At 42.9% G+C, this 19,910-nt stretch overlaps 1 protein-coding gene across 1 annotated transcript in view; it reads right to left on the reverse strand.

Annotated features, from left to right (window-relative positions):
• Positions 1–12,879: 12,879 nt before the first annotated feature.
• The window catches only part of LOC126198550 (proteasome subunit alpha type-1), a 38,503-nt gene continuing 31,472 nt past the window's right edge, over positions 12,880–19,910 (reverse strand). The window contains exons 4-5 of the mRNA XM_049934973.1: positions 13,699–13,908; positions 12,880–13,546 (exon numbers count right to left, since the gene is read on the reverse strand). Coding sequence (XP_049790930.1) covers positions 13,343–13,546; positions 13,699–13,908 — 414 coding nt within the window. The 3' untranslated portion in view covers positions 12,880–13,342. The remainder of the gene's footprint in view (positions 13,547–13,698; positions 13,909–19,910) is intronic.

Consider the following 19,910-nt stretch of genomic DNA (forward strand, 5'->3'; position numbering starts at 1 on the left):
TGAGAACGTGTGTACAGACACTAGTGCATCCTAGTGGCACTGCAAGAATCCTACCAGTATGTTCTTCTTACATCAAATGTCAGGCATTTCACATAGACCATAAACTATCAGAGAAACATAGCAAAATCAACAATTAATTAATTATAAATCCCTGTATAGATGTATCTGTAAAATGTGTTTTACAACAGCAGACTTCTGTAATTAGCTCTCTTTCGTCTAGACATGGAAGAGGTAAGATGTATAGAGACAAACAAGTACATTCGTAATAATTGCAATGATTTATTACATTGTTTGAATCAAAATATATGTGTTAGTAAACATTGTTAAAAGAAAAGATAATCAATCTTTTCAAACCTAATTGGTTTTGTAATGGATAACTGAGTTGGAAATGTAAATGAGGAATTTCATTATAGTCAACAGTTTGCAATTAAAAACATTGGAGCAGCCATTAATTTATTATGAAATCATTAACCCCTTTGCAATTAGTCTCTGGTGAATTAACTCAGCTAGAAGTGATGACTACTGTGTACACTTGTGGTTTCAATTGATGTACACACTACTTTATACATGGAGCAACCACAGCCAAAATATTCCATGATCTGAAGAAACAAGACCACTGTGACTGTTAGAACTCTTCGTTGGAGGACATGACCAGTTTTGCAAATTAAATTTGCATCTTCAGGTGCTTCAATGTATACAAAGGAATAAAAGAACTGATCAGAAATTTAGTCATGCCAAGAATGGGCAATAAAAGCGATAAGGTCTGGGTCTATTTACTGTCAAAAGATTAAGGTTCTATTTGAACCAGCTAAAGCCATTCCTAACAAGTATTTAAAACTTCTGATTCACGAATATGCGAGTGCCTTGATAAAATGTATTGGGGGCTAAGGCCATCCCCAACCTAAAGAAAGCAGCCAGCAAAAACTCAATGAAAACTGTAGTAGTTATTAAAATAATTTATAGTAAAAAATAATGAAAATACTTAGAAAAAATGCCTTGTTTTTAACATTAAAAGAGAAACAGTTTTGAATATTGTCATACTTTACTTGAGGAGAAAAAAATTACTGTTGCTGGCGCCAACTAAGTGCTATCTATAGCGAGGCCTACGCAGAAAGCTCTGCATGCATAGTGTCATGAACATTAAGTAACCACATACCCTGATCAAAATGTTGGGGGCTGGCTACCCAGTTTAAATTACCAAACAGTAATAATCAGAGATAATACACACTGTTTATGAGATATGTAAGTCAGAATTACTGTTACAACTAATTTCAAAAGAGTGTCATTTGGGAGCCACAGCAACACTGAGGTGGGTCCTTGCAATGGAATAGGTAACCATGCATTAGCCACATATGGCCAATGCGGAGCCAGCAGAGGACAACTGATTCCCTACGAGAGGCCTGCATGGAAGACTTCCATACATTCATAGTCTCCTTAATGACACGCAGTTTGTTGTACGTGCTGTTATGCCATTCCGTCTCCCAAAGCAGGAAAACCCTGCAGTGTAAGACAGAATGCAGGTCTGCTTCAGATATGCCTATCTCCAGTACTGGTTTCCACATCGTCTGTTTGGCCAGCCTGTCAGCAAATTTGTTGCTGGGGATTCCGACGTGTCCTGGGGTCCACACAAACACCATGGAATGGCGGGACTTTTCCTGGCCATAGATGGACTCCTGGACACTACCAGAGGTTGGCGAGGGTAGCACTGGTCGATAGCTTGTAGGCTGCTCAATGAGTCAGTACACAGGAGAAATGACTCGCCAGGGCATGAGCGGATGTACTCAAGAGTACGAGACATGGCCGTCAGCTCTGCATTGAAAACACTGCAGCCAGCTGGCAAGAAGTGCTGCTCAATATGTCCTCCATGAACATATGCGAAGCCTATGTGACCATCAGCCATTGAGCTGTCAGTGTAAACCACTTCAGAACCCCAGAACACATCAAGAGTCGAGAGGAAGTGACAGCAGAGAGCAGCGGGGTTCATGGAGTCCTCAGGGCCATGCAAAAGGTCCAGACGAAGCTGCAGCAGAGGCAAACACCGCAGAGGCGTACGTGAACGGACCGCAAGTAGAGGTGGTAAAGGGAAGGATTCCAGTTCAGAGAGAGGGGACCGCACGCGAACCGCAAACATTAGCCCCTATCTGGGCCTCCAATGCGTGAAATGGACTGCCGCAGGCAGGAAAAGGAGACAGTAATTTGGATGCTCAAGGGAACTATGAATGTGTGCTGTGTAACTGGCGAGCAGTTGTGCACTTCTGATCTACAGTGGAGGGACTCCAGCCTCCACCAGTACACTGGTCACTGGACTCGTCCTAAAAGCTCCTGTCACTAATTGAACTCCACAGTGGTGCACAGGGTTGAGTAAATGCAATGCTGAAGGTGCTGCCAAACCAAACCATAAACCACACTCTCATGGTCAATTCGGGATTGGACAAGGGCTCTGTAGAGCTGCAGCAGCGTAGAGCGATCTGCACCCCAATTGGTGTTGCTCAGGCAACGGAGGGCATTGAGGTGCTGGAAGCACTTCTGCTTAAGCTGACGAAGATGAGGGAGCCAAGTCAATCAAGCGTCAAAAACCAGTCCTAGGAATTGATAGATCTCCACTACAATGAGTGCATTATCATTAAGGTAAAGTGCGGGTTCTGGATGAACGGTACGACGCCAACGGAAGTGCATGACACACGACTTTGTGGCTGAAAACTGGAAGCTGTGGGCTAGAGCCCATGACTGTGCCTTGTGGATGGCTCCCTAGAGGTGCCACTCAGCAACAACAGTACTAGAGCAGCAGTACAAAATGCAGAAGTCGCCTGCATACAGAGAAGGTGAGATGGAGGGCCCGACAGCTGCTGCTAGACCGTTTAATGGCCACTAAAAATAGAGAGACACTCGATACAGGGCCCTGCAGGACTCCATTCTCCTGGATATGAATGGAACTATGGGAGTCACCAACTCGGACATGGAAAGCACGAAGTGACAGGAAGTTTTGGATAAAAATTGGGAGCGGGCCCCAGAGACCCCACTCATACAATGTGGCAAGGATATGATGTCGCCAAGTCGTGTCGTATGCTTTACGTAAGTCAAAAAAAGAGGGCAATCAGGTGTTGCCGTTGGAAAAGGCTGTTCGGATGGCAGATTCGATGGACACAAGATTATCAGTGGTAGAGCGACCCTGGCAGAAGCCACCCTGACATGGAGCCAGCAAGCCACATGACTCCAGGACCCAACCCAACCGCCGACATACCATACATTCCAGCAGCTTACAAAGAATATTGGTGAGGCTGATGGGCCAACAGTTATCCATATCAAGCGGGTTTTCACCAGGTTTGAGCACCGGAATGATAGTGCTCTCCCGCCATTGCGATGGAAGGGCATCAGCGCACGAGCCAGTTGAAGATGATGAGAAGATGTCGCTTGTAGTCACATGAGAGATGTTTAATCATCTGGTTGTGGATGCAATCAGGCCCAGGAGCTGTGTCAGGGCAATGTGCAAGGGCACTGAGGAGCTCCCACTCTGTAAATGGGGCGTTATAGGTTTCACTGCAACGTGTAGTGAATGAGAGGACGTTCCCTTCCAGCTGCTGTTTCATTGTGTGAAAGGCTGGGGGGGGGGGGGGTAATTCTCCAATGCAGAGGCTCGAGCAAAGTGCTCGGCAATTGCGTTTGCATCGGTACATAACTCGCCATTTATGGTAACACCGGGGACAGCTGTTGGGGCCTGGTACCCGAAAAGATGTTTGATCTTTGCCCAGACTTGGGAAGGTGATGTGTGGCACCCAATGGTGGAGACGTATCTCTCCCAACACTCCTTGTTCCATTGTTTGATAAAGTAGCGAACACGGGCACAGAGCCATTTAAAGGCTATGAGGTGCTCCGGGGAAGGGTGCCGCTTATGCCACTGTAGAGCTCGCTGATGCTTCTTAATTGGTTCAGCGACTTCCAGCCACCACCAAGGGACTGCTTTACACCTCAGGCACACTAAAGAGCGAGGGATCGTGTTTTCTGCCGCAGAAACAATTGTGCTAGTCACCAGCTCAGTCATCACATTGATGTTACCGTGAGAGGGAGATGAAGCGGTGACAGCAGAAGTGAAAGTTCCCCAGTCCGCCTTGTTCAAAGCCAATCTGGGCAGGCGTCCATGCTCCTGACGCTGGGGCAGTGACAGGAAGATGGGGAAGTGGTCACTACCACACAGGTCGTCATGTGCTCTCCAGTGGATACATGGGAGAAGTCCTGTGCTGCAAATTGATAAATCAATGGCCGAGTAACTACCTCAAGCCACAATGAATGTGTGGCAGCCCCAGTATTTCGAAGGCAAAGGTCGAACTGAGGCAGTAAAGTTTCGACATTTTTGCCTCGGCCAGTAAGCACAGTGTCACCCCATAAGGGGTTATGGGTGTTAAAAACTCCCAAAAGTAGGAAAGGTTTAGGGAGGTGATCAATCAGTGCAGCTAATACATTCAGGGGTACTGCACCATCTGGAGGAAGATATACACTGCAGACAGTTATTTCCTGCGTTGTCCTCATTCTGACAGCCACAGCTCCAAGAGGGGTTTGAAGGGGCACTTGTTCACTACAGACCGAGTTTAGGACACAAACGCAAACTCCACCTGACACTCGATTATAGTCGCTACGGTTCCTGTAATATCCTTTATAGCTACAGAGGGGAGGGGTCCGCATTCCTGGGAACCAGGTTTCCAGTTTACGCCTCAGAGTCACCTGCTGCCATCAGTTATTGCCTGAGCAGTCTATATCCATTGTGTCTGAGGGTCTGGCAAGATCTCTAAGTCCTCAGCGGATGCCAAAATCTCCACCCCAGCCTCAGGCGCAGAGCTTGTAGGTAGTGGTGGTGTGGGTGCCACCGCAATTTCCTTGGTCTTAGGGGTTTTCTTTTTGGACTTCTCCACTGCTCCTTGGATTTCCCTGGCTGGGACGACTTCACTGGCTCAGTCGCTGGGACTGAGAATGAGCGTGAAGCCCTACAACCAGCTGCTTTTGGGCTCTTCAGCTGCTGGCGGGTGTCGTCTTCCCCATTAGCAGTAACCTGGGAAGGGAGTGACCCAAGGGACCCGTTCCTAGCAAGAGAAGCCGAAGAAGACTTCCGCTTCTCCGGCTTAGAAGTGGGGATGGACATCCCCGATGGTTGGGGGGGGGGGGGGGGGAGGGGGGGAGGGGAGGAGTGTTGCTCCCGAAGTAGGTGGTGCAGGAGCAACAGGGACAGAAATGCCCCCCCACCATCAAGGGGGCAGGTGTAGTCTTCCGGCTCTGAGAGGTGACCTGGGTTGGCAGAGCTGATGGTTCCAGAACTGTTGTAGCGGTGGCGTAAGATGATGTCATATGCACAGGATGCAGGCGTTCAAATTTTCTCTTAGCCTCAGTGTAGGTCAGTCTGTCCAAGGTCTTGCACTCCATGATTTTCATTTCTTTCTGGAGAATCCTGCAGTCAGATGAGCAAGCCGAATGGTGCTCTCCATAGCTGACACAGATGGGAGGCGGGGCACCTGGAGTATTGGGATGTGATTGGTGTCCGCAATCTCAGCATGTGATGCTGAAAGTACAGCAGGAAGACAAATGGCCGAACTTCCAGCACTTAAAGTACCGCATCGGGGGAGGGATACAGGGCTTTACATCATACCGGTAGACCATCACCTTGACCTTCTCGGGCAATGTATCACCCCCAAAGGCCAATATGAAGGCACCAGTGGCAATCTGATTATCCTTCGGACCCTGGTGGACACGCCGGATGAAATGTACAACTTGCCGCTCTAAATTGGCGTGCAGCTCATCGTCGGACTGCAAAAGAAGGTCTCTGTGAAATATGATATCCTGGACCATATTTAAGCTCTTATGGAGCATGATGGTTACAGAAACATCCCCCGTGACTTGGCAGAGGATGCTGTTTTGATCAGATCTCATTTTGGACAAGCCCTCCAACCTCCCCGAACTTGTCCTCTAAATGTTCAACAAAAAACTAAGGCTTCATCATGAAAGATTCACCATCAGCACTCGAAAATACAAGGTACCGGGACGAATAAGATCTACTGGCATCCTTAGCCTGACATTCCTCCCATGGGGTGGCCAGGGAGGGGAACGATTTGTTGTCGTACTTCTGTGCATTGAATTGAGCTTGTGATCACTTAGAGACTGCTGGTGTTTCACCACCAGCAAGAGATGATGGACTACGCTTCATCGTGTGTCATCTGCCCTGATGCCACCCACTCCGACCAGGAGCCCTCCCCACAGGTGCCACCCAGCCGCAGCAAAGGCCACCTGGCAGGATGGCCATTGTCGGGAGTCCCGATGCCCCAGGGGGATGGGCATCTACCCCTTGGCATACATGGGGAGTTATGGCGCAGGCATCAACAGAGCAATCTCTGTTTGGTCAGGGGGCTACAACCAACAGGGTACATGGCAGCCCCACAACGGACTGGCTACCGTGCTGGATATCAGGTGCAAAGAAGTCCATAGTCATTGCTGACGCAGAAATCGACACTGCATAGTGCATCGTGGAGAATGCACCCAGGAAGGTGTCCTTGCCCAAGAGATGGAGAATGGGCAGGACTGCAATGCAACAACGAGAAAGTGGGCTACAGATCTCAATGTACGCTGGGCATGATGCACCTTGTAAGGCACCCTTCCCCAACTGGCCGCTCTTCGGGAAAATTTTGAAGAATGGAGGGCAAATCCTACAGGGGACTATCACATAAAGGCCGAAATGCGTGAAACTCCTTTTAGTCACCTTGTACGACAGGCAGGAACACCTCAGGCCTATTCTAACCCCAGGACCTGCAGGGAGGCGGGGGGGGGGGGGGGGTGTCATCCCTAGAGCTCGAAATAGCTCACTTTTTAATTCCATTCTCTGTTTAAATATTTGGCCATTATTTTTGGGGTAAAATAGCCTGGTGTTATACTCTTTGCAGCTAGCTGCTTATGTATTTTCTTGGATATGTTTCCATAGTAAGGAAACCTATGATAATTCATATCTTTAACAACACTATCATTTAGAGGGACCAGGGTGGTATACTTACCATATAATCTCTGTGCAACATTTGGGGGAAGTCTCCTCTTCCTTTTTTATAATACTACCATTAATTTTATGGACGACATCTACTTCAAAGCCATTGGAGTTAGCTATGTATTTAATTTTGCATAACTCATGCTCAAAAGCTGTGCTGGACAGTGGGGCCCTATGTAATCTATGCAGCATAGAGTGAAATGCTGAAAGGCTGCCACCTTGTGTTGCCATGGGTGGTTTGAGAAACTATGAATTACTATGTCCAAAATTGTGAGCCGCCTAAAAGTATCATAACTGAAATAACTCCCTTGTTACGAAACTAATAAATCTAGGAACAGCAACATTCCACTCTGTTCCACAGTGAAATGAATATTCGTATTTTAGTTATTGAGCTCCTGAAGAAAATCTTTTAAATCTTGGTGTGGCCTAATATACAGCAAGAAGACGTTGTCAACATAGGGAAACCACAGTAAGACGTTACTCAAAAACTGACGTAGGTCGTTCATAATATAGGAGTCTCGGTCTGTCACATAAATGTTTGCTAAACAGTAAGAGAGGGGTGAGCCAATACCCAAACCCTGTTTTTGTATGTAATATTTTATCTCCAAACCAAAAATAATTCAACTGTAGAATCATTTTCAAAACCTCAAGATCATCATCAATCTCATTCTGTGGCCTGTCACTGAATCTCATGAGATTATCACTTATGTCTTGTAGTTGATCTGCGGAGATCCTTGTATACATGTTTCTTTTTTTTTTTTTTTTTTTTTTTTTTTTACATCAATGGAAGAAGCTATACGTGCATTTGGGAAAACTGACATGCTGGGAAGTCTTGAAGTAAGCTCCTCACTGTTTGAAATGTTAAGCTGAATGGAACGCCTAAAAGCCTTTATTTAAGTGATCTGCTGACATTTTCTCAATCAAATAACATGGTCCACTCTGTGCATTTATAATCAGACAAATAGGAAAGTTTTTTTGTGGAATTTCTGATAAGTTCTTTTATTCCTTTGTATACAGTGAACCACCTGAGGATACAAATTTAATTTCCGAAACTAGTCATTGCAGTGGTCTTGTTTATTCAAATCATTCAATTGATGATCAAAAATTATTGTAGCCAATGTGATGAAAGCCATGGTGTGTAGGAGTTTTCTGTTAATTTTATTAGCATTTCAGCAAAAATTAAACTGAAAGAATATCATCTCAAGACAAAGATACTTACCAATATGATCTACAAATGTTCACTCAAAACGCTGTGAAATGTGTTAAAATGTGTATTAGATGCTTTACTTGTGAGTGATCACTGCATCATTATTTTGAACTAATCAGAAATATTTTCATCACAACACGTTGGCACATTAAAAAGAAGTTGCCACACAAAGACATATTTCCTCAATCACTTTCTACAATTTGATGCTTGGTGTTACGACCACAAGCTATTCTTTTAATTCATAACATAAGGGAAAAGCAACTACTCAACTATGGCAGATCCATGTATGGAGCACAGTGGCACACAAAAGAAAACAGCATTCATGCTAGCTTTTGAGAACTAGCTGTTTTACTAGCAATAGTACACTCATTCGCACACAACCAGACAGACATCCAAACGCAGATGAGAACTAAGCCCGTCAGAGGACCGGGACAGCAAAACTAAATGAGGTCAATTGTCTCCTTATAAACTGATGATGTAGTTTACATTTTGTAAAAAGTGGATAAGATAGATGTAACGGCTGATAAAGAAGCCAAGATCTTATAATGTGTGTCTTCTATGCACTAAGAACTCTAATATACATACTTAAAGATATTAACAAACTTAGAATATGGAACAGCATTTGGCACAGCAACCATCAGGTGGAGTACAAAGAAATGATAAAGAATAGAATAAGAAAATTACCTTTTACTTTACATGTCTGGAAACAAATCTTTTACAATTATATCATCAGTTACTTTTGTAACCTTAAAATGGTTCAAATGGCTCTAAGCACTATGGACTTAACATCTGAGGTCATCAGTCCTCTAGACTTAGAACTACTTAAACCTAACTAACTTAAGGACATCACACACATCCATGCCCGAGGCAGGATTCGAACCTGTGACCGTAGCAGCAGCGCACTTCTGGACTGAAGCGCCTAGAACCGCTCGGCTTCAGTGCCCAGCTTTTAACCTTATTATGGCATGATAGTTATTATTAATATTATTATAGTACAAGCTTTTGAGCCTTTATTTTACTGAAATTCTTAATAATGTTCTTGAAATCTATTTCATTTGAAACTTTTCTTTCAACTGATAATGTAGCTAGTCTGGCTAGTCATTTCTGATTCAGCACAGAGTGAATATAACTTTTTTTATTAGCTTAGAAAAACTTCTCTCGCATGATGTGACGGAGGGCGCAAATGGTCACAGATTATATGTGATGTGCAGGGTAATGATTCACTTAGGTCTCAATTATAAACTGATTTCTTGGGTGCTCTAACAGCAAAGTCCACACCCACATTGGTTGCAAATAGATGTCTACAATACCTTTTTGTTTCTTGCAGCACTTGCTTCTTATCAAGCACATTGTAAATGTCCGCTGGATTATCCAGTGCAATGGCCAGATCATTGGAAGCTTCAACAGTTTGGAAAATCTTGGTGTTTTTATTCATGGTCATGTCTCATTGTGACAACTGTTATATAACGCATGAACTTGACATAGGTTTAAGGAATGATTAGCACAGGGACTACAGAGGTTTTGAACTGACATTTCGAATTTTTTGTTGTACTCCTCCATGTACATCTGACGCTGAGCCCTAAAAATGGTTCAAATGGCTCTGAGCACTATGGGACTCAACTGCTGAGGTCATTAGTCCCCTAGAACTTAGAACTAGTTAAACCTAACTAACCTAAGGACATCACAAACATCCATGCCCGAGGCAGGATTCGAACCTGCGACCGTAGCGGTCTTGCGGTTCCAGACTGCAGTGCCTTTAACCGCACGGCCACTTCGGCCGGCCGCTGAGCCCTAAACAATGCAATATACAGCCCATCTTTTTAAAGTTTCTGTTTAATATCAAACAATGGAAACTCCAAATTGGAATCTCAACAATATTAGGAAAAAGATAGATGGTAACTCACTGTAAAAATTACACATTGAGCTGCAGACAGGCAACATGAGTATTGTGAAAAGGATAATTACTACTCATCATACAGAGGAGATGCCAGCCAACAAGGCCTTCATCGAATATAGGCCCTCCCTCCCACACACACACACACACACACACACACACACACACACACACACAAAGCGTGCGCGTGCGCCTGAGACCACAGTCACTGGCAGCTGAAGCCAAGCTGCAAGCAGCAGGACATGATGGGAGAGGCAACCAGGTGGTGAGGATAAGGATGAGGCTCGGGTGGGGGATGGTAATGTGCTGCTTATGGAAGCACACAAGGATGAGGTGGAGAGAGGGTAGGGCAGCTAGGTGCAGTCGGGAGGTTAAATTGAGGGCGGCAGGGAGGGAGGGGCAGGGAGAAAAAGGAGAGAATTAAAAAGGCTAAGGGTGCGTTGGTGGAACAGAGGGGTGTGTAGTACTGGAATGAGAGTAGGGAAGGGGTTAGATGGGTAAGGACAATGACTGACGAATATTGTTTCTGATGAGTATCTTCTCGCACATCCTCTGCAGTCTTTCCCAACAGAAAATCTGAGGATGATTCTCAAGCTAACACAATTTTGTCTTGTATATTGCCAATTCTGTACTTATGTTGCACCTGTGTAGATGGTATAGAATACATACTCTGCAAGCCACCATATGGTGCATGGCAGAGGGTACCTTGTACCACTACTACTCATTTTCTTTCCTGTTCCACTCATAAATAAAGTGAGAAAAAACAACTGTCTATGTATCTCCTTATGAGTTCTAATTTGTCTTATCTTATGTTAATGGTGCTTATCATTCTACAGTTTTTAATTTTCATGCAACATTTTAGAAAAATTCACCCACAGACAACTACCATGGCCTGATAATGGGGTCTCTAACACCAAACTCTCTCTTATTTACCGAACATGTTTTGGCCTTGTTTGGGATTTGATTAAAAATTGGCCTCTAGGACCAAAGGACCCAGGGCAGGTCACTCCCTCTGTCCCTCTTATTCTGCCATTGCCCAAACGCACACTCCTGTGGACATGGCAGGACTCTTGAGTCTTCCCATGGCCATGGTAATTTGCATTTGGGTGTGTCTGTGTACCATGGCAGTTCAATTCTGGATTTTCCATTGTTTGAATGTGTGTATTATTGTGGAAATAGAGCTAATGCTCAAAAGCTAGTATGAATGCTGTTTTGTTGCGGGTGACTTCGCTCCACAAATCAATCCGCCATAGATGTGTGGCTGCTTTCCTCTTATTTTGTGGATTGCTCCAACTGCGAATTTCCATTATTTTTATTCTTTTGAGTCATTATTCTGGGCACTGTATAAGGATTATCAAATAACCTTACAGGGAGAGGTGTGGTGGGGGTGGAAGGAGATATAGGGTAAGGTATGTAATTAATAATGATTTTTTGTAGCCAAACATTGATCTTTAGTATACTGTACTGAGCTGGTCACCTAAATCAAATAATTGATCAAAATTACTTGCAGTGGCATTTAAAGAAGCATCAGAAACATTAAATTCTCACTAATGGATCAGAAATAAAACTACAGTCAAACATTTTGCTGGCAACCTGTAACTGTATTCACCACAAGTTATTGAGGTAACAGTACCTTTGCTTTTCTTGTTGAAAATTTTACTTTTTCTTGTCACTACTCACTCCTGGTTTCCATTGCAGAAGTCACTTCAAATACATTCTTCCATCCTAGTGTTTCACTTCTTATTGCAGTCTCTTTTTCTTTCTCTGGACAGACCAGACAAAATACTAACCACCACTTTAAAAAAGCACTATGGTTGTTTTGGTGCGGTGTAAATAGTTTAGAACTAGTGCTGAGTGATAATATCAACCCTAGTTGCCCCCCCCCTCCCCTTTTACAACAATGGCAATGAAGAGATGTGTATGTCAGTTGGTTTTATGTAATCAGCAAAGTAAGACTGGTCAACATAAGGACTTGGCAAAACAAGTGAAAGAAGCTACTTTATTTGGATGTGTCTTTGACCACATCATGGATGAAGTTGCCCATTTTACTAGCATAACAGTGCAGATAGTTTGTGTCAACAAAAAATGATGTACTGTTCACATCCCCATACAACAGTGTACGAACAGTGATCATAAAAAGTTTTTAACCACCAGAAACAAGTGTCAATGACAATCTGTTACAAACCAGGAACTGTTGCTGCCAGTCAATGCAGATCAATTTCAACCCGAAAATTGCGAGCATACACGTGTTCCAAGGTGACAGTCACATTCACATGGCTGCACAAACAAGTTCCCAGTTTGACAAATTCTCAGGCGCTCTATCATACCTTGATTGGCCTGCTGAATCACCTGATTTTAATCCCATAGAAAATATCTGCAACATTTGGAATAGCATCTAAAACATTGCTGTTAACACCCCCACAATTATGTTGCTCTATGGGATCTAATCATCAACGAGCGGCATTAGCTGTATATAACAGCAGAAACTTGTGGACTCCCTTCCATAATGAATTGAGGATATTATCATACATAAAGGCAGTATTACAAGTTATTAGCATGATGTCTCTCAGAGATGACTAATGTTTTTTGTTCACATGTAATTCTAGATCATACGAGCCAGGCACAATGACTTTCTAATACTGATGAACTCCTACATCCTAAATGTCTCTGCAGTCAGAAAGCATTGATACCAAGAATAAAAAGGAGAGAGAGAGAGAGAGAGAGAGAATATATCCATACATAGGTAGTGAAGAAAAGGCAACAATCTGAAAAATACAACTGGTTTATTACATTGCAGTAATACAGAGGACTTCATGAACAGTTCAATCTTTGCAGTGAAACAGCCATTGCTAGCAGTCATGTGTGCAACTCAGAATGGTATTGTGTCATAAAACATTATTTGAAAATTTACAAAAAGTATCTGCAAAAAAACTAAAATACTTACTTTAAGCATTTGCAAAATCAGTAAATTTGATATGACATGGGCTTAAATATCACACACAAAATATAAATACCACAAAAGGCATAGATAAAAACATTAACTAAGGGAGACATAAGTTAACAGAGTAAACCACCGGAGACAGTACTCCAAAATTTTAGTTAAAATTATAGTTCCTGAGTATACAGACTGTAGCATCCACATTCTCACTTTAGCTATGGCCTTATGGATAACACTTTCACTCCACAATATTACTGCTGTAAATGCATACATCAAACAACAGCTGAAAGCTTATTCAGTGTCCATTGCTACAGCAGGTTGAGGGTCTGGATCAGGTGCAGGGCCTGTGTCACCACTCGGTGCTGGCTGCTCCTCTGGCGGTGGCTGCCCCGTACGTCTCTCCTCACCTTCAATCATGGCAAGATAACGCCCAGTCTCTTCTTCACTGAAAACTGTGAAGTCAGTACCTTTGCCGACAAGTGCTATTGAAACATTCTGGAAACAAGAAATGTTCATAAAATATTGCCTCTGCTGAAGCACAAAGTAGTTTACAAAATGGATGATAATAATAATGTTAGTGCGCAAAAGATTATAAAAGAATTTTTTTTTTTTTTAGTTTAATGCTAAAATTAAAATGCATGACGTACCTTGTTGTTCAGTTCTACCTCATTTGGCAGTGTGTCCCTGAGAGCACGTAATCCATGTTTAATAAGTTCATCATTGTCACATTCCAGAAATTCATCCAAATGTTTCTCTAAATACGTACGAGCGCTCTGGGATCGTGAACCTATTGCCATAGCCTTGCAGTCAAAGAAATTTGCAGATGGGCATGTCTGATAAATATGTGGTCCTTGATCCTAAAATAAAAACAATGTCTGCAGTCACAAAAACAATGACATACAGGTATTTATAAAAGGTTACACTCACATATACCAGTTGGTTGGTTGGTTTGGGGGAAGAGACCAAACAGCGAGGTCATCGGTCTCATCGGATTAGGGAAGGACGGAGAAGGAAGTCGGCCGTGCCCTTTCAAAGGAACCATCCCAGCATTTGCCTGGAGTGATTTAGGGAAATCATGGAAAACCTAAATCAGGATGGCCGGACGCGGGATTGAACCGTCGTCCTCCCGAATGCGAGTCCAGTGTGCTAGCCACTGCGCCACCTCGCTCGGTCACATATACCAGTATTATCAAATTGTGAAACATCCAATCAACTGTATTCAATTCGCAAGATAAAACAATGTATGATAAACCAGAGGAAATTACTGCAGTATGTACAGTTTGAAGAAACTGTGAAGACAGCGTCTGATCAAGAAAAATCGAAAAGAAAAATTAATCTTCGGCATTCAGATGAAGACACTGGAGCCAGTAGCAGTAATCCTGTTAAAAGAATACAACAGAGAAGCATTGAAGACTCTTTTGGCATTGCAGCAATTGGCAGCGGAGTGTCTCCTGGACAATGCATAGAACTTTACTGTTACAAACATGATTCTTCTGAGAAGTTGATAAAAACATGAAACCCCTATGCCCTCGAGTGCTGAAATGCTGCAACTAGTTTTTCTGTGGGTAAAGAGATTCTGTCTCTTAAACGAGCCTCACGTTCAGATGAAAACTTCAACATGTTTTCATTATGAAGGGAAATATTAACTTTATATCAAATATTTATCTGAGCCTCCTCTATTTTGATTATCCCATTTTTTACCATTGATAACTAAATAATTATAAAACCAAATGATTAAACTGTATTTTATTTAACTTCGATGCCCTACCTAAACTTACTCAACCAAAATATTTTTGTTTAAGCAAAGTTGATTAATTTACTTGCTCATTTCACTTCATCCACAATCCAAGTTGACAATTAACTTTATCTTCCAATAAATCTCCCATAAAGTAACAGTTTAATGAAGTAAACTCTGTTAGTAACTGGTTAATGACTAGTGAAGCTGACTTTTTGATTAATGTTTCCCAGCTAAGCCTATAATGACATTCATCAAGTTCACTCGCTTTTCCTAGTTTCACCTTTTTTTCTGTCCATTCACACATCACTTTAAATTGAAATCAGATGCTAGATTTGCTTTCTATGACAATTCTTCACACGACTAATGGTTTTAGTTTATCACTCAAAGAATATGCTATTCATTTCTACAACATATTAGCAAGGACACAGAAATGTAGACTTTGAATGAGTAATGCATGAAGTGCATTATGGTTGTGCTCATTTCAATTACTGTTAAGCATTAATACATAGTCACTTTCCTGGCTGTATCATATCATTAACTTTAAGACATATATTCATGTTCTTGCCCAGCAACAGTCACGATATAATGATAAGACAAACCCGAGGTTAAGTCTAGCCCTAACCCTTTCAGTTATTGTATTCACGGCTTTTAAGATTTCAGGGGTAACTTATACAAGAGAAAAACCACATAACTGCATGGTTCCTGTATCTGCAGTATATTGGACCACAGTACATCGGTCCTCTACTGCTGTAATGAGAAGGGAATGATACATGGTTGTAGCCCATCCCCACTGACTATTCAATGTGTAGCTTGCACAAACTGAAGAAAAATATGGAGGAATTTTAATGGAGAAGTGCAGGACAAGAAATAAAATCTTTGAGGTCTGCCAGTGACATTGTAATTCTGTTACACCCAGAAAAGGACTCAGAATATCAGTTGAACATAATGGATACTATCCTGAAAAGAGGTTATAAAGTGAATGTAACCGACGATAAAACAACGATAATTGTTGGTACAAGCTGGGCAGACTGTCATTCGACCATTATAACATGTGTGTACCTAATTGACAGGAGCACACTACACAAAAACTCTTTCAAACAACATTAACGTTAGCTTTATTGATCACAGCACAGCAGACAGCAAAGAATACACAGCCTGTTTGATTGTTCTGAGCTTGCAGTTGAAAATAACTTAAAATGCAGGGGGAGGGGGGGATCACCAGCAACATTATCTCGTAACTACAAATGAACTAACTAACTACCAGCATAGAAGATACAAAACAATAAAAAAAGCTTAATCAAAGAATAACAAAAACAAAACACACGTATATAAAACACAGCACCTCTGATGGCTGGCATGAAATGTTTGACAGCGTGATTGTTTCTAAACACAAGTGGACGATGTGCAATACAACACTATGCAACTGGAAGAAGTGGCAACGTCAGCCTTGTCAGTAGGTCCGCTGCTGCTGTAACCTGCACTGGCAGCTGTGAAGGCAGTGATGAGGCAGCTGTTGGGTGATGCCGTAGTCTTGGAGGCTCTGGCACTGTTGCTTCTTGGACGACGTAAGCCGGTTTAACCCTGACTACACAAACAGCTGTCACCTTTCCGTTAATTGAAATGTCAATTGTCTTGTCTCTCCTTGCGACTACACAGTAGAGTCTTGAGTATGGTGGCTGCAACGATGATCTGATGCCTTCCAGACGTAACATGACGTTTGGCCAGGTTTTCAAGTCTTGATGCACGAAGGTGGTAGCTGTACTATGTCTGTCAGGTTGGTGTGGGCAGATTCAGACTGCGTGCTCTCGCAGTTGGTGTATAAATTCTGGTTATCACCCCTTGGTAGTAACAGAGCGTTTGTTTCCACAAATTCCCTCGGAAGCCTCAATTCTTGCTGTAAACCAATTCCATCAAAGAAGCATCTAGATCTGGTTTGAAATTTTTTCTGAGGCCATGTAGCAAAATGGGAAGAGCCTTGGTCCATGTAGTGTCATAGCGTATTAGTGCTGCCTTAACTGAGCGATGTCATCTCTCGATCATCCCTTTACTGGCTGGGTGATAGCTCATTGTTTTGTGTGAACAGGTCAAATTCAAATTGTTGTCCACTGTGCATCATGATGTGTAACAAGCAGCCAAAGTATGACACCCAAAACGACACAAAGGGGAAAGCCAGAGACTCTGCTGTAATGTTGTCCATTGGTGCAGCTTCCGACCAGTGGGCGCAATGGTCTATCACAAGTATGTAGTATTGGCAATCAGACAATGGCAATGGATCGGCAATGTCGCTGTGGACGTAACAAATGGGCTGTCGTGATCAGAAAGTTCCCTATTGGTGCTTGCATGGGGTGGTGTAAATTGCTGCATTGGCATTTAAGACAACACCTCCCCCATTCACGACAGTCTTCCTGTATACCGAGCCACACACAATGATTCATTACTAGGTGGGATGTCGATCGAATACTGGGGTGGCACAAGTCATGTAGCATATAGAAGGTGTCACGTCTGATGGCAATTTGTAGGAATGGCCGCGGTTTTGATGTGGTCATGTCACAATACAGCTAGACATCGCTCACTGGAATTTCGATAAGTTGCAGATCCAATGCTGATGTTCCTGCTGATAACGATCCTTGTAGTTCTTGATCTAACTGTTGAGCAGTGGTGAGTTTGGCGCAATCAATCATGCCAGGAATGCTTCCTACTTGTGACAAACAATCGGCCACTACATTGTTGATACCAGAGATATATCGGACATCTGTGTTGAATTGTGAGATGAACATTAGCTAATTGTGTTGCCTATGTGAACAGTTCATACTGTTCTGGTGAAAGGCCTAAGTTAGCCGTTTGTGATCATTGTAGATAAAGTCTCTAGGTTCCATGTGAGGTCTGAAGTACTTAACAGACTCGTAAACAGCTTTTGTGAGGGCGATAGTTTGCACAAGAAAAATGCAAAGTGGTTGCTGTGTGTCACCACATCTTGTTGCAACATTGCACTGCTCGCCATCTGGCTAGCATCAACACTAGTGTCAATGGTGCAGTAGGGTCAGGGTGCACCAATGGTGCAGTGTCTGCAATGCACTTTTTGGCTGCTTCAAACACCACACACATGCTATCAGTCCATGTTATAGGTGAGTTACCCTTGTTCTTTGGGCCAGTGAGCCCTACAATTAATAGTTCTTGTAACTTGGCAGAGTGTGGCAAATGATGGCGATAAACATTTAACATATTGAGGAACTGACACAATTTCTTGGCTGTATTTGGGCATAAAATCTGTAAGGTGGCTTCCACCTTCTCTGGCAGTGGTAGCAATCCTGCCGCTGTTTCCTATGCTCTAGGAAATCCACTTGGGACTGGCCAAAGACACACTTGCCAATGTTCGGGATGATGCCTTAGTGCTCCAACCACTTAAACGCTTCCATTAAATGCTACCAATGCTGGTCTGCTGATGATGAAAAAATAAAATATCATCCAGGTAAGCGAATGCAATAGTTAGGCCCTGTGATTCAGAGTCAATGAAGTGTTGCCTTGATTGAGCAATGTTCCTGAGTCCAAAAATCACATTTTTGTCTTCAGGCCAAAGGCAGTGACAATTGCTGTCTTGGGAATGTCTCGTTCAGCTACAGGGATCTTTGTACACACTTTTGTACAGTTCAGGATGCTAAAAATAACTGCACCACTCAACACGTAGTTGTAGTCACGTAACAGCGATACTGGGTATATGTTGGATATTGTTCTGGCATTCAGGGCTCTGTAGTCAAAATAAGGCTGCTAAGTACCATCCTTTTTTGGGAAAAAATGAAGCAGTGAGAACAACAAGCTGTTGGAAGGCCACATTACACCTTCACAAATCATACTGTCAATCTCTGCTTTTGCAATTTTAAGCCGATCTGGAGCCAAACGTTGTGGTCTGCAAGATGTGGGAGGACCATAGGTCATCTCTATGTAGTGGACAATGTCTTGCCTTACCTCTTTCGGCACTCCAAGGGGTCATGTCAGAGCTGGAAATTCATTTAGCAACTCCACATACTTGCTGTCTGCCACCTGTCTTACTTTGGCAGTACGAATGGCTGCGTTCCACTGAAATCCAAACACTGTTAAGCCTATAGTGTTCACTAGGCATGAATACTTTACATCTGGCAGTAGATAAATTACGAAAGGAGAGGGAGTCCTCTCAGATACAGGTTCAACATAGTCTGCAACAGTAAAATCCCACACGAAGGCTCATCCTAAACCCAGGTCTAGTTCCAGGTACAGGGTGCCGTACATTGTTATGACCGAGTTGTTTGCAGCAGTCAGACAGAATAATGTAAGTGGTCGCTACCTGTGCAACATAATCATTGTGTAAATGGACAAATCTGAGAAGTGCCTATTAAATATTTCCAGCAGGATCATCAATCAGTAACAAGCAGGCGCTGAGGCACTGATCAGCAATTGGAGGAGGTGCCTACTCACCACCACTGTTGTCATTTGGTAAGTGCAGGGGGTCATGCATCTGACTTGCTCCCCGAATTTCCGGTGATACCTTGCTACTCAGGTTCAGCTGCAGAAGAGGTCATCAATGACCTGCTGTGTGCATGGCATCGATTCCGGCTTCTGTCATTGCTCGAGTCACATCGAGATCGCCGGTCTGCTGCGTCACTAGATCTATCTTGGCTACCAAGACATCGTAATGTGCATGCAAAACAGTTGGCATTACACTGCACAGTGATTGCGATGGCAGGAGCTGGTGTCATAGCGTCCTTGATTTTATTGGCCAATTCCACTACAATGTCCTATGCTATATGCTATAATCGCTTTGACAGCCAGTGGCAAATGACAGAAAGGTAACTGATTATGGCAGAAATAGAGAGGATATAAAATGCAAACTGACAATAGCAAGAGAATAATCTCTGAAAGAGAGAAATTTGTTAACATTAAATAGAAATTTATGGAATGTAACATTGCACAGGAGTGAAATGAGGATGGAAGTTCATACAAGAAGAGAATAACAGTTTTTGAAATGTGTTGCTACAGAGGAAAGTTGATTAGATGGAAAGAAGATAACTATTGAGGTACTGAATCCAACTGGAGAATACAGAAATTTATGGCACAATTTGACTAAAAGAAGGGATCAGTTGATATGAT

This window comes from Schistocerca nitens, chromosome 8 (genome assembly GCF_023898315.1).
Source record: "Schistocerca nitens isolate TAMUIC-IGC-003100 chromosome 8, iqSchNite1.1, whole genome shotgun sequence".
In the NCBI taxonomy this organism is placed as follows: Eukaryota; Metazoa; Arthropoda; class Insecta; order Orthoptera; family Acrididae; genus Schistocerca; species Schistocerca nitens.